The sequence below is a fragment of the Temnothorax curvispinosus genome, unplaced genomic scaffold (genome assembly GCF_003070985.1).
Source record: "Temnothorax curvispinosus isolate PA1 unplaced genomic scaffold, ASM307098v1 QBEX01004926.1, whole genome shotgun sequence".
NCBI classification, from domain to species: Eukaryota; Metazoa; Arthropoda; class Insecta; order Hymenoptera; family Formicidae; genus Temnothorax; species Temnothorax curvispinosus.
The window spans coordinates 168439-181631 of record NW_020214706.1 but is presented as its reverse complement, the minus strand read 5'-3'; the positions used below and the strand labels follow the sequence as shown (position 1 = coordinate 181631).

At 41.5% G+C, this 13193-nt stretch overlaps 1 protein-coding gene across 2 annotated transcripts in view; it reads left to right on the top strand.

Moving 5' to 3' along the window:
* LOC112454231 (retinal homeobox protein Rx1-like) overlaps positions 1 to 13193 on the top strand; it is a 46087-nt gene that overhangs the window by 12929 nt on the left and 19965 nt on the right. For both annotated transcript variants that reach the window (XM_025015501.1, XM_025015500.1), the window contains exon 2: positions 5692 to 5924. In XM_025015501.1, the coding sequence (XP_024871269.1) occupies positions 5692 to 5924 (233 nt within the window). The remainder of the gene's footprint in view (positions 1 to 5691; positions 5925 to 13193) is intronic.

Genomic DNA, 13193 nt, shown 5'->3' with positions numbered 1-13193 from the left:
ACGGCGTTTTGAAATTTATCAGCGATCAGTGTTGGCCCATTAGAGCCGGTGGCCGGTCCGGGGAGCGAAGCCACGAATCTCTCCTCTCTCCAACCGCTCCGTCCATTATACTATCTCGCCGTGTCAATCTCTTAAGTAGCTAGAGAACCGACTAGGACCGCTTTGCATCTGCGCGATACCATCTCCTTCGTCGCTCGTGAACGCGAAATACCGACGACTGTCTCGTTCATCCCTCTCCGAGATCGTGTCACAAAATTGCTCATCAGGACGCTCCTACTCGCGCCGATGAGAACGCAGAAAACGTAAAACGCTCTACTTGTTCCGCGGGTCCCGAAACACGCTAACAATAAGCAGAATAAGGACCCCGATAGAATGCAACATGAAAACTGCATTAGTTAATTCCTACGTTTTGCAACGTGACAGTTTTTGATAGATCTTTTTATAACAGGACCTGATTTAAATAAATTTGTCTTACTTATATACATAAATATATTTTTTCACGTGATATAAAATTTTTGTGATGTAACATAAAATTTTAATATACCAAAGCAGACACATTACAAAAACAATTCTTCGTATCTGTGTCTTATTCCTTTTAATAAGAGTTTATTTAATTTTGTTACAAATATTACAAAATGCATTGCAAAAATAGACTTGTCAATTTTTTTTTAGCTTAAATTCGTAACATTACAATACAAATTTCTCGTAAATCTTCGTAACGCGCGGAAAGTGGTCAACGCTCTTTGATTCTCAACCGCCTCCAGCCAATTCTGATCTCGGCTCTCGGATAATGTCATAAACTTTCGCTTTCCGGGCATAGTGTCGCGTTTAATCCACGAAAATGCAGGTCGTTCTCGTTATATCGGGGATGTATTCCTCGATATAACAGGGCGGCAAGTAGTAAGAGCGACGGCGCTCCGCCACCCTGCAGCTGCCTCGTAGGATTTAATCACGATGGTTACTCTGTCCCGACCGAAACCAATTATTGCGCAGACGTATCCGCGCACATACACACGAGGCATCCAGTTATTCGAGTCAGACGTGTATACGCCCCCCCCCCCCCCCGCATCACAGAAATCCGCTTCTGTGAATATCCATACGGAGCAATCGTCGCGCGCAAACAACATATGTGAGCGTGGGATATTTCATACTTATTCCCCGCCCCCTTGTAATTTTTCGATATGGACGGATAAATAATTGAGATAAAATTGCTCGGCTGGCTACGTCTCGCGTAATGTGTCAGTCATTTATTTGCAGATATTAAAAAATTATGGAGAATCGATGGCATCTCTAATTCGCGCTATATGTATTTATATTACGGTGTACAGTACACATGTATGCCCAAATCAATAGATGTGTAAAATGCAAATTTACTTCATGCAATCTATTTCAATTTTTTCAGACGTTTTTATATATTGGAACTAATGCCTAAGAGTGAGAATGACGACACGCAACTTCCAGGTGTAAATTTCCAACTTCTATCGGGTGGCGGTTAAACTTCACGGAGCATGATGCACGAATAAACTTTTAGCATGCACGCATGGCTGCACGTCTTTCGGAAAGCTGAATTAAATTAGTTAATAACCTTCAACCGCCACGAATCTACAAACATTCGCAATTTCTGTCTTGCAATCTCACGATTGGATAATTAAAATTTACCGAGAAGTTTAAAGTAACGATAACATTGTTAAGTTTCTTACACATACCTATATATCGAGTTACTGTGCGTTTTCTGATACGAAACAGTTTTAATTACATTAAATAACGTATCAATTCAGATTTAGGAAACTGCTTCCATTTTCGTGTATACTGTAAGTGTATTTATACTTTAAACGAAGCATCTAAATGTTTCCATATATAAAAATATAGAATGCATTAATCATGTAAAAATATAAAAAATAGTAGATGTTGTTTCTGAGTTTCTAAGCAAAATTCCTTTCAAAAAACTGACAAATATTTCTACATAAAATTATCTCGCAGCCGTTTAATAGCTGGTTTATAATTGATTAGTTCCATATAAACCTGTCCTTGAGGAAAGAAAGGAGATCAAACTAAAACAGAGTAATCACCAAAGCGGATACATGTCGAAGGAGATAGCGTGGGAGGATGACGAAGGGGACGGAAAGGATTGGAAGGAGACTGATGCCGAAGAAGAGGCGGAAAATGCGATAAGGGGGCAGTGCGGCGGGACGGTAGCGTCGGCACTCCCGAGGGTGGGAGGGAGAGGACCATTATTGATTGTTGTTGATAATTAGCCGGTACAAGCGCGCGTCAATCGCCAGCCAAGGCAAGGTTATTAGGTTGTTGGTTAGTGCCGGGCAAAGCTTCTCGCGAGGAAGCTATACGTCGGGGATGCGTAAGCGCCGCGCGCGCGTGTTGGATGCGTGCGCGTGATCGTAGGATGCGTGCCGTGCTAGGCAGCTGCGCACGCTCGCGCGAGTGCGCGCGGAACGCCGCCATCGAGCCACTCGATTACCCCCCCACAATTCGATCTAACGCGCTGCGCTGCGACGCGAGAGAAGACTAATTATGCAGTTAATGAGAGAGTACCTGGATATATGTATATCCGCATATATATGTATGTGTATATATATATATATATATATATATATGTCGGGGGGAGGGGATCTCTGGAGGGGGTGCTGCCCAAAAGAGAAACTTCCCTTGATCGCTACGTCTACAGGACGGATCGGGCTGAAGTTAGGATTTACGACGGGAGCGGACGCGAAGGACGAAAGGAGGGGTTAGCGGAAGGAGGGGCGCACGGTGGAAAATACCTATTTGCTGCCGCGGTCCCGCAGGATCAATCTCTTCGTCGGTGGTGCCGTTCGGTTTCTTGGACGATATTACACTCGGGGACGGGAATAATGCGAGGTTTGATCGGGCGTTCGTCGACGAGTAACCGCAGCACCCGGGATGGATGTAATTTGCAGGGAAAATGATCGCGTAATAGTTCGCCCAGCGAGCGCAACGCGTTCCGCATTGTGTAATAGCGTGCAGTCGTATTAATCTTAGCAGAGCCAAGACAGGACTGTGAAACGACAGATTAAAATGTATTTTTATTTGTCATTTAATTACTCACTCAATTTTTATCCAAAACTATCATAAAATTTGTCGCAACATTTGTGTAACTTACGTATTATGCAAATCCTTAATATACAGATAACATTCGGATCAATTTTGCAAAATTAAAATAATGTATTTTTAATGCCAATTAAAAAATCTCTCGTATAATTAATATTTATTTAGCAACCTAATATACAAGGAAATCGTGGAGTAATTCCGCCTTTCGAACGATATTACCTCAAAAATGAAAATAATGTGAATTCTGATTGGTCGTTCAGACGCGAGCAATCATCAACCTCAACGAAAGGTGTAATTTGCAAGGAAAGAGATAGCGTAATAGCTCGGTGGAAGTGCCGCGTGTTGACGCGCCTTAAGTTCTCTCACAGCGACGCAAACTGCTCGAAAATTACCCAGTGATTACTCACTTAATGATTTAATCCGCGAAATTGCACGGTCTGGAAATGCGACGATCGTGTAATTTACGAAGAAAATTGTAATTTATACGAAAGTAAAGTAAAAGTGCACGGTAAGACACAGTAGTAGGATTTTTACCCGAAGTAGCGGACTTTCCAAATCGTGTAATGTACGTGAGCAACATTTGTTTTTGAGAGAAAAATTTTTTTGAGATAAAATTGAAATAAAAATTAAATTTAAAACTGACAATGAATATCAAGCAATTGCTCGAAGAAATGACGCGAAATCAGATTTTTTGTTTAAAAGTGGATATGGATTTTAGAGTTAATAATGTAAATCAAATGTCCCCGGTATAATACATTTTCACTAAATAACTATAAATCACTAGATAAATATAAAATCTACTGCCAAATATTCACAATTTGTTTTTGAAGTTTTTTACGGTATTTTTTACGGTACAGTTGTTTTAAATTAAATAGAAATATGCGATATCATGTATCAAAGAAACTTATACTTTCCAAGACTACGGGCAAACACGATGTCATCGCCAGCGCTGTCATCGCCAATGCAAATCTCATTACAATGCACCTGCGCTTTGACAGTGAAACAATTAAGCACAGTGCGCGCCCAGCACGGCATATCGTAGTCGGTCGGACAATTAATTCCGCGCTTAAATCGATTAGACCTCGACCGGAATACCGGGGCACGAATGCCGTGGCCATACGTTTCTAAATACACAAATACGATGGAATGCGTCGTCGTTATTTGCAATGAAAATGATCGCGTGATTGTTCAGCAGCGTAAATAAATCCCCGTCGCTTTCGCTTGATCCTTTCGTTAACGATGATAACGACGCGGCGATGTGGCCCGTCACCTTAATGAAGCGCCTGATAAGCGGCGACGAAACGATAGAGCCTAGTTACACAAATACAAAGTGTCACTGGGTATAAAAAGGGTGCGTGCGAACGCGCACTTACGGCGATGCTCGTGTTCTTCTCGTGAACGATTAGATTTCAGAACATCCTTCGAGCACCTTAAAAATGAGAACGTTTCCGACTTGAATTACGTATACTCTACTCGTTTTATGCCTTAATCGTAAATACACAAACTTATCCTGACCTATTTTTATATCCAGAAATATAGAGTTTTAACAAATCATTTAAATAAATTATTTTATATCAGTCATGTTAAATATCAATATACTTTATACAAACATACATATTTTCATTATTTTTTCATATATTGCACATATATAATTTTTCTTATTAAATTTTTCTTATGAGAGACAGAAACTCATATTTTGTAACAAATCTGTTTTAAAAAATATTTCAGGAGCTTGATTTGATGTCAAAAATTATTATTAATTTATTAGAGAAAAATACATTTTACCCGCGCTATTACTTCCGTTTATAAAACATTTTATTGTGTTTCATATTTTTCAAAATATAAATAATTTTCTAGCAGCTTTATTCTCAATAACCAATATCCAATCTTCCACTTTAATATCATAAAGAAAGAAGTATCTTTTATTTATTTCAAATTACTGACGAAAGAAAAAAATAGCAATTTAGTTCATTCGCTTCGTTATCCGGAGAAATCATATGGGAAGAACGTTTATTAACTTCCATAATGGTGTATCGTGCTGTTAGTGCTGATTCACATTTTATTTTTGCAAGCTCACTGTGAGATTACATTGTATCCTCACATATAAAGGAAATATGACAACCGATACTGTATATATGCTCTCGCCGAGAAAAGTAATCCACCCGTCGAACCATAACTGGCGTCCTTCCGTTCCCCTTAAGCATCGCATACATTAAACGTCAAATACTTTAATTAATCCTCGTTGTCTCTTTTACATTCAACGAAGCGTAACGCGTCGTATTTCGCGCTTGCTCGATCACAAAACGCAAGAAAAAAAAAGAAAGAAAGGAAAGAAATCTAGGCGCGAACAGCGCGAGCGCTTTAAAGCGCGCGATCAAGTCCACCCATACATGCGTTTCTCATGCACGCACGCACGCACGCACACGTGAGCACGCGATTCCGCGCGGCCACGCGTTGCAGCACTTCTAATAGCTACTATTATGCGCGCATAATGGGGGTAATAGCTGCGACTCCGGATAAATCGATCACCATTACCGCTTCTATTACCCGTAACGACCGTTTCCGAGGAGACCTGACCACACTCTCTCTCTCTGTCGCGGCTTCCAGGTGAGAACAGCTGCAACTCCACCGGCGGCGGCAGCGACGAGGAGCTCGGCGCAGGCTGCGGGGAGGACATAAACGGCAACGGGGGCAAGAAGAAGCACCGTCGCAACCGGACAACCTTCACCACCTATCAGCTGCACGAGCTCGAGAGAGCGTTCGAGAAGTCCCACTACCCGGACGTCTACTCCAGGGAGGAGCTCGCCATGAAGGTCAACCTCCCGGAAGTTCGTGTTCAGGTGAGTCATTTGCCGAACGAATTCGCCGGATCGACGAGGGGGGAAGATAATACGTTTCCTTCGTATACGACTTCTAGCGTTAGGTATACGTGTCCGAGAGTAAAGAAAGGGTTCTTTCGAAGTTTGAAATAATGACGCTCGATTGAAAAATATATTTCTTTTTACGAAGTAGAAAAAGAAACATTGAGGGATCTTTTATATCCCTCTGAGAACATTAATCGATTTATAAATTGCCTCTCTTGTCTCTAGGTGCGCACAAACAAACCCTTTTAGAGTTTTAATATTTAATATGACTATATTTCCTATCGTCTCTCGCTCTCTCAGCTAAAATACCTTAATAATTCTTCAAAATGAAGGCGGACCTCACCGACTATCATAGCACAATAACATGTAGCATGAAATATACACATTTTGATGTAAGGCAGGACTATCGAGATATCAGAAAATTTATTACAATTAGGTACGTAAATAATCTCGTGTAAAGTACGTTGCTACGAACATTTTTCTTGTACTTATTGTTAGTTGCAAAGGCGGTTCATAATAAATTCACTCGTGCGACCTGCAACACGATATAGCAGGATTTATTCTTCCTCAGCCGAAATTTGACGGATACGAATATCGTGTTCGGCGAACCGGCCGGGGTTAACGCTGGCGTTTCCGTGCAAACAATCGGAACGACAATCGCTGCCTGGCGCGCTGGGCCAACATATTAGACTAAATTAAATTAATTATGTGCGTGACAACGATAAAAGCACGCAGTCGCGTGCGACGACGCATCGATTAGGCTCCCGGGGGCACGCTTGCCGAGCGGCACGTATACCGGGGCCAGTGACGCAGCTACCGTGGTCCCCGGTGGTTCAACAGGACCATCGTCAAGATTTCGAAAGATGTAATTCTCAAGTTCTTTATTTATATGCTTATTCTTTTATTCTAATCTCACGCAAGAATTTAAATAGCCATTCTCAGCCATTAAGCCTGTAAAAACGAAGCTTGCAGGATTCGCGCGCGCACTGTGAAGTAAAAATAATTAAATAATATGCAAGGAGATTAATCAAGTATTTTTTCTGCAAAATAATTAATTTCCGGGTTAGTACATTTGCAAATTGTTATATGGGAGAGTGATAACAACAGTTACCTTTATAAATTTCTTACAAACTCCTTTTTTGCTCAAACTGCTCCAAGAGATGAAGGCTTAAAAGGGTCAGAAAAAGGGCCCGTAGGAGATCTCGGTATACAGACCTCGTCAGCATCGCCACTTTGTTACGCTATTGGGCGGGGCTCTCTCGGCAACATGGGATAATAACCCGGCCGGCAGCCTTACGAGCACCTGCTTTTTCTTTCTACCTCCTCGAACGCGGAATTGATTTTTACCGAGCGCGCCCGCCTTAAGTTTCCATTGCCGCGCGAAGGGCTCTCGCCTGCCGGCGATGGTTAAGATTACGCGTCGATTGCAATTAGGGCTTTATCGAGGCGACCACGCTAATTCGTAGTGTCGCGGGCATTCGGCTCGTTAGAGTTACCATTAAACACGCAATGCGAGAAACGTAGGAATTATCTTCGTGCCTTAAGTGGATTATAGATGGGCATCAAGAAGGGTAAAACGGCGGCATGGAAATAGGCGAGGTATGACCCGTCTGTCTCTTAGAAAGCTGGAGCCTTTATTGTCGCAATTAACAAGCAGTTTATATTGCGAGATAAGCACGTCGCCCCAGTAATAAAGTTGCCCTATAAATCATCTCTCTTGTACTTTCCTGCGTCGAATAGACGATAGGTAGATAATTAGCAGTACAAGTTAAGTACACAGAAAAATTACCCTGTGACTAATTATAATGTGTAGGTTTATATAAGAATAAAATTATTTTGTAAATTATTTCGCGAATGTGCTAGTAATATAATATAGATATAAGTATAGTACTGTAATGTAAGACACTGAAGAAAAAAAGCTAATGATATATGTTTTTACAAAAAATCATTCCAACTATAAAATATATTTACACTAAAAAATAATCAAATATGTAAAAAAAAAATGCGTTATTAAGAAGCCAGAATAAATACAACGTATGCGTGTTACACTCGTATTATTTTTATCTCGTCAGGGTAATGTAACAACAGGCTTCAATCCTCGACATAAAATTGAGTTATAATGATTGACACACACATAATATATATATAATCGTGTCAAAATATATTTATAGTATTTATACGAAATTTGGAGATATTTTAGAATTTTTTATTTCTTGCGTCGCACAAGAGACTATACGTACGAGACTATATTCGTCCAGTCAGTGTCGAGGAAATTCGGGAAAAAAAGGAATGTTTAAGCAAACACGGATCTGCGCTCTGGAACAAAACGTCAGCGTGCCGCGTGAGGACGAGGGAGGCGTCGTACCTCGGGGTCGACGGACTCGCAATTAAAAATTTAAATTGCGTTTAAAACCCACCGTGAGCTGCCGACACGCTCTCGCCCCGTCTTCTCTCGCGCCGCGCCGCACCGTCCCGGTTCTTCCTTCCGCGCGGAGCGCTTTTTCCCAGTTTTTTACGTACACGGGTCCACACGGGTCCGCGTGCGTCTTGTTCTCTCGTTTATTTTCACCACCCCCCACGTCTCTCGCTAACCCGTGGCACCGCAACCGTCTCAGGCCGCCCCCAAGGTATACCTAATCGCTTAAGCTTATTACGCCAGAGCGGACAAGGCGGTTGTGGAATCAGCTTTGCTCGCGATGCAAGCGGGCCCTTGCTCTCTATCCGCTCGCCCGGTCGCGGCGAGCCGCGCGCCGCGCCGCGCCGTTCGGTTTCATCATTTTTAATTGATAGCGCACGCCAATCTCGTCTGTCGGATTTATTAGGCCGCTCGACGAGATGGTTTCGGAAGGGACGGGGGATGAGCAGGGGTGGAAAACGGGGCTCGGGAGGGCGGAGGGGGTTTTTATTGGGCGTGGCGGAACGCGGACGGGATTCCGTCGGCGGTCGCTGCGGTCTGATTGTCATCGGAAAAGCGCCGCGCGTTTTCCGAGCTTTTCTCGATCCGGTGCGCACACGTGTGCGCGAGCAAGTCACGCGTAAGTTAACGCCGCTCTCACCGTGTCGTAATCGTCATCATCGCTTTTGGGGATACGCAAAATTGCGTTACGCACACGGCGTTACGAAAGTTGAATCGCGAACAACTCGAATTAATTAATTTTGAATCGGTGATTCGATATTTCCAAATTAATCGCACTGTCTGTAATAGAGAAGAAAATCTTACGTCACACACATACGCTTGTAAAATTATTGATTTTAAGTTGTTTACTGGTATACAATAAAACTTTAATAACAATTACTGTTACATGTTTGCCGCGCGACATTTTAGCCAACATTTTTGTAGAATTTGTAATAGGATCTGTTTTTATTTCAATTTTGCCCGATGGAACGGGAACGGCGGATTTTAAAAGAATGTAACACACACGCACGGTTTTAAACACCTGTACCTGCTGTGTTTGTTGTTCGTTAAAAGTACATTATTTTATACGCTTGCGACAAAAATATTTCGCCCCGGATCAATTAATGGGCAAATGGTTTAGCTTTAAATCGCGCGTAATGTTTGTTTGCGTACTAAATCGAAAAATAGATTGCAGAAAATGTAAAAGGGAATAAAAGCTCGGGAATTATACGGGAAGCCGCATCTTTTCAAAGAGATAAATGGAATTGGGTAATGCAACTTCACTCGGTTAGATTTACGAGCGCGGGCTCGCTCGTAAATTACTAACCGTTTTGTAGCTTCGATTCTTCGACTGCGCGCCCCGACTGCCGATGCCCCGACCTCGGCGAGGTCCCCCACATTTACGTATAGCTTCATGGGCCCTCTGCCTCTTTTCCACTTTTATCGCGACAATAAAAATTTCATTCCGGAATCCTGCACTTCCTTGCACGATCGTACATCACGATCGTCAAAGAGCATCTCTCTCGTGAGATATCTGTTATGTAGATTTTACGAAACAAAATCCGGCCAACGTTATTCTAAATATTCTCGGCAATTGTTCGCTTAGCGAGCAAATCAAAATAAAAAATGTCAAAAATCTGAAAAGAGGAACAGTTAAGGTAATAACAATATAGCTGACAGATTCGCGTAATTGACCACCGACCTTTTGCCTTATTGATGATTGATCTAGACAAGATATCATTTTTTTGAAACTGTGTTATCACGTCGTGTTAAAATTAAAGGAGCTTAAATTAATATCCAATATTTCACGATATTTTCTTCTCGTGATGCGTTAGCAACGTTGAAACTGGCATTCATATTCCCTTAGCCGTAATGTCTCCTCGTTCGATGATAATCTAATTTCAGCGTAGCACTAAAAGTCATTTCCGTTTCGAGTCTCGCTTTTTATCGGTTTTCGTGTGCCAAAACGCCGGCGAAACTACACGGCGATCTATTATATTATTATGGACCCATTGTCGGGGCGAGCCCGCGCGCATTACTCGCCTGTCACGCGATCGCGAGAGAGCCACGTCGAAAAAATAAACGATAGCCGACTAATTCGGCGATTTGCCGGCCGACTTGCCCGAAATCGATACCGAGCCACCGGGCGTTTCGGTGGAAACACTTACCGGAATTAACCCCGGCAGGAAGCACACCTGCAGACCTTTTAAAAGTTTGTCACGTAACGCGCAAGAGCGCGATGTCGAATGGAATAGCGACGGTTCCACCAATAAGCAGTACGAACGCGATCATCAAAACCTTAATTACTGAAAGACTTAGCAAACCGTTTTCAAATTTATAACTATTTTTCGTCTGGTACGCATTAAATAAAGTGAAACTCAATTGTAAATAGAAAATAATATCTATCTGAGTAAGATTTTCTTTTACATTTTACTCTTTACACAATAACATTTAACTCAAAGATTCTGATAATATCAAAAAGAGAAAAAAAATTGAGCTCCTTGGGGGTACCGTGAAAACTCACTGTCCTATCCGTTTCGGCGTTTTCAATGAAAACAGAATTTTGTTCCCGTTGCATGGAGTCGATTGCACTTTGACGGCACCGGCTCTCACTGGGGAATTATTACCTCGCGTGCCGGTGTCGACTTTATTTCGGCGAGTAATTCGTGTTCCGCATGCGTTTTGATAAATACGACATCTGCGCTTTATCGTCTTGCAGCCGCAACTTTAGTAGTTTAAAAGAGCAGTCCTGCGGCTTCGGTATAACAATTTTATTCAACGTTATTTTTATCGTTCGACTATTCTGCTTATTTTTATATTTTCTCATATATTATGGGGAAGAAAAAGGAAAAGTATATTTGTAGCTTTGTAAATGAGTCGATACAATAACGATGCTTTGAAAATTGAGAAGAATATTGACGGATGAGAATTTTAAATACCCATCATTTGATTTATTACATACATATATTTTTTATTTATTTATATATTATATTTATTACATAAATACAGCGACTCGCATGAAACTGATCACAAATCCTACTATAGTTACGAATTTTATTTTAAAATTTACGAATGAAGATGTCTGTACCAAGAAAAACAGAAAGAGAATTCTTAGATATTTATTTATAAGTTGCTATTAAAAAAAATCGTTTGCCTTCTTCGAATCATTTAGTCGTAGATAATACACTTAATCAGCTTCGTGAGTCACTGTATATAAACAATACCATTCTAAAAATTTATGTGTAAAGCTTACGGAGCACTTTGTAGGAGTAAAACGCGACGATATGTCCGTATGGATAAGAGAGGGAGGGAGTCGATGGTATCTGTAAATTTTTGCTTTGACTGCGGACAGTGGAATCGACGGTGGTGTTGTCGACGAATCTACCGGGCAGGCGGAAAAAAACGGAGAGATTGATTTTTCGCGGTAGGCCAACTAATTCGGTACTGAGCAAGGGGGTGGAGGAGCGTGGGATGGTCGCGGGTGGACGGAGAGGTGGCGGGGGGGGAATAAAGCGAGCGAGAGAGGACGCGGTTGGATGCCCATCGTTCCATGTCCGGCCGCTCGACGATTGCCAATTGGAAAAATACTCCAATTCGATTACAATTTTTTTCGATGGCCCCACACAACGGCGCGGAAAAATTTAAAACGATTCGGCGGGACGGTGAAAACTATGGCAATCCCGGGCTCGAAGAGAGGTCGCGAGCCTGATATCGGGGTTGCCGATGGCCTTCTAACAGCTTTCAAAAGAGCAATTAAAAAAACGATCTTCCATATACCTTCCTGCATTATCCGGAAGGAAATTCGGGTCGTGTCGGTTGCGCGCTGTTCTTTTTTTATCAATAAACGTGGGAATATTGCTAATGTCTCCCCTCGGTACGGCCATTAAACGATTTAACATCATTGGTAATTTTCACGTGACCTCGAAACAATTGTCTATATCCGATGATAAGACTTTGTCGGTCAGAAGTTCTAATTGAATCAGACGTGTGAAGTTTAAATTGTAGCTGTAATTGTAACTACTGTAATTTCGCTCAATTTATAGAAAGTAAACTAAACGTGAGACAAAAGCAAGAACGATACATTCCTTTAAGGGAAATTATATGACGCAACTTTTTTCTGGATTAGACGAGCTATTCATTTGCGTTATAGAATCTCGCACATTTTCTTTTTGCTCCTTCCAGAGATGTTCTCTTTACGACTTGGGGTCTGTATCATTTTCAGCATTCTTCATATCTCAAAGGCAGTGACCAGTTCTCCTCGCGCAGGTTACAATGCGCCAGGGTTTCCCGCGACAGAAAAATGATACCACGGCGAGGCAATGCCGACATAATAAAGGGGTGCAGATGGAATATACCCCTTCACACGGCGCCGTTTAACATTATTTACCGGCATGTCGGCATGGAAACCTCGCTCGAAGACGCATGCATTCGCACACATCTGCGTTAAACGCTCGACAAATAAATTTAATGCTGCAATATTTAGTGGTATTTAACGCAAACATTTATTTCGAAACGTACATTTTCGCTACGCACAGACAACAATATAATTACTATTTGTACACAAATTTACTACTTGTTATCAAAGTTACTTTTAGATTGTAGTACGTTATAATTTGCAACATTCATCTTCTCAAAATTAAATTGTAATCTAAATACTTTAGATATATATGCACATAATTAACTGATTAAAGCTGAGTAGCATCTCAAATACATGCAATTGATGTAAATATATTGGACACGCGAAGTACTGCTTTGTCTTTTGCATTTTGTATTTTAGGATCGCGACTCATTTCTACGATATTTTGTACATAGCTGCTAATTAATTGATGTCTGACCTGTAACAGTATTTA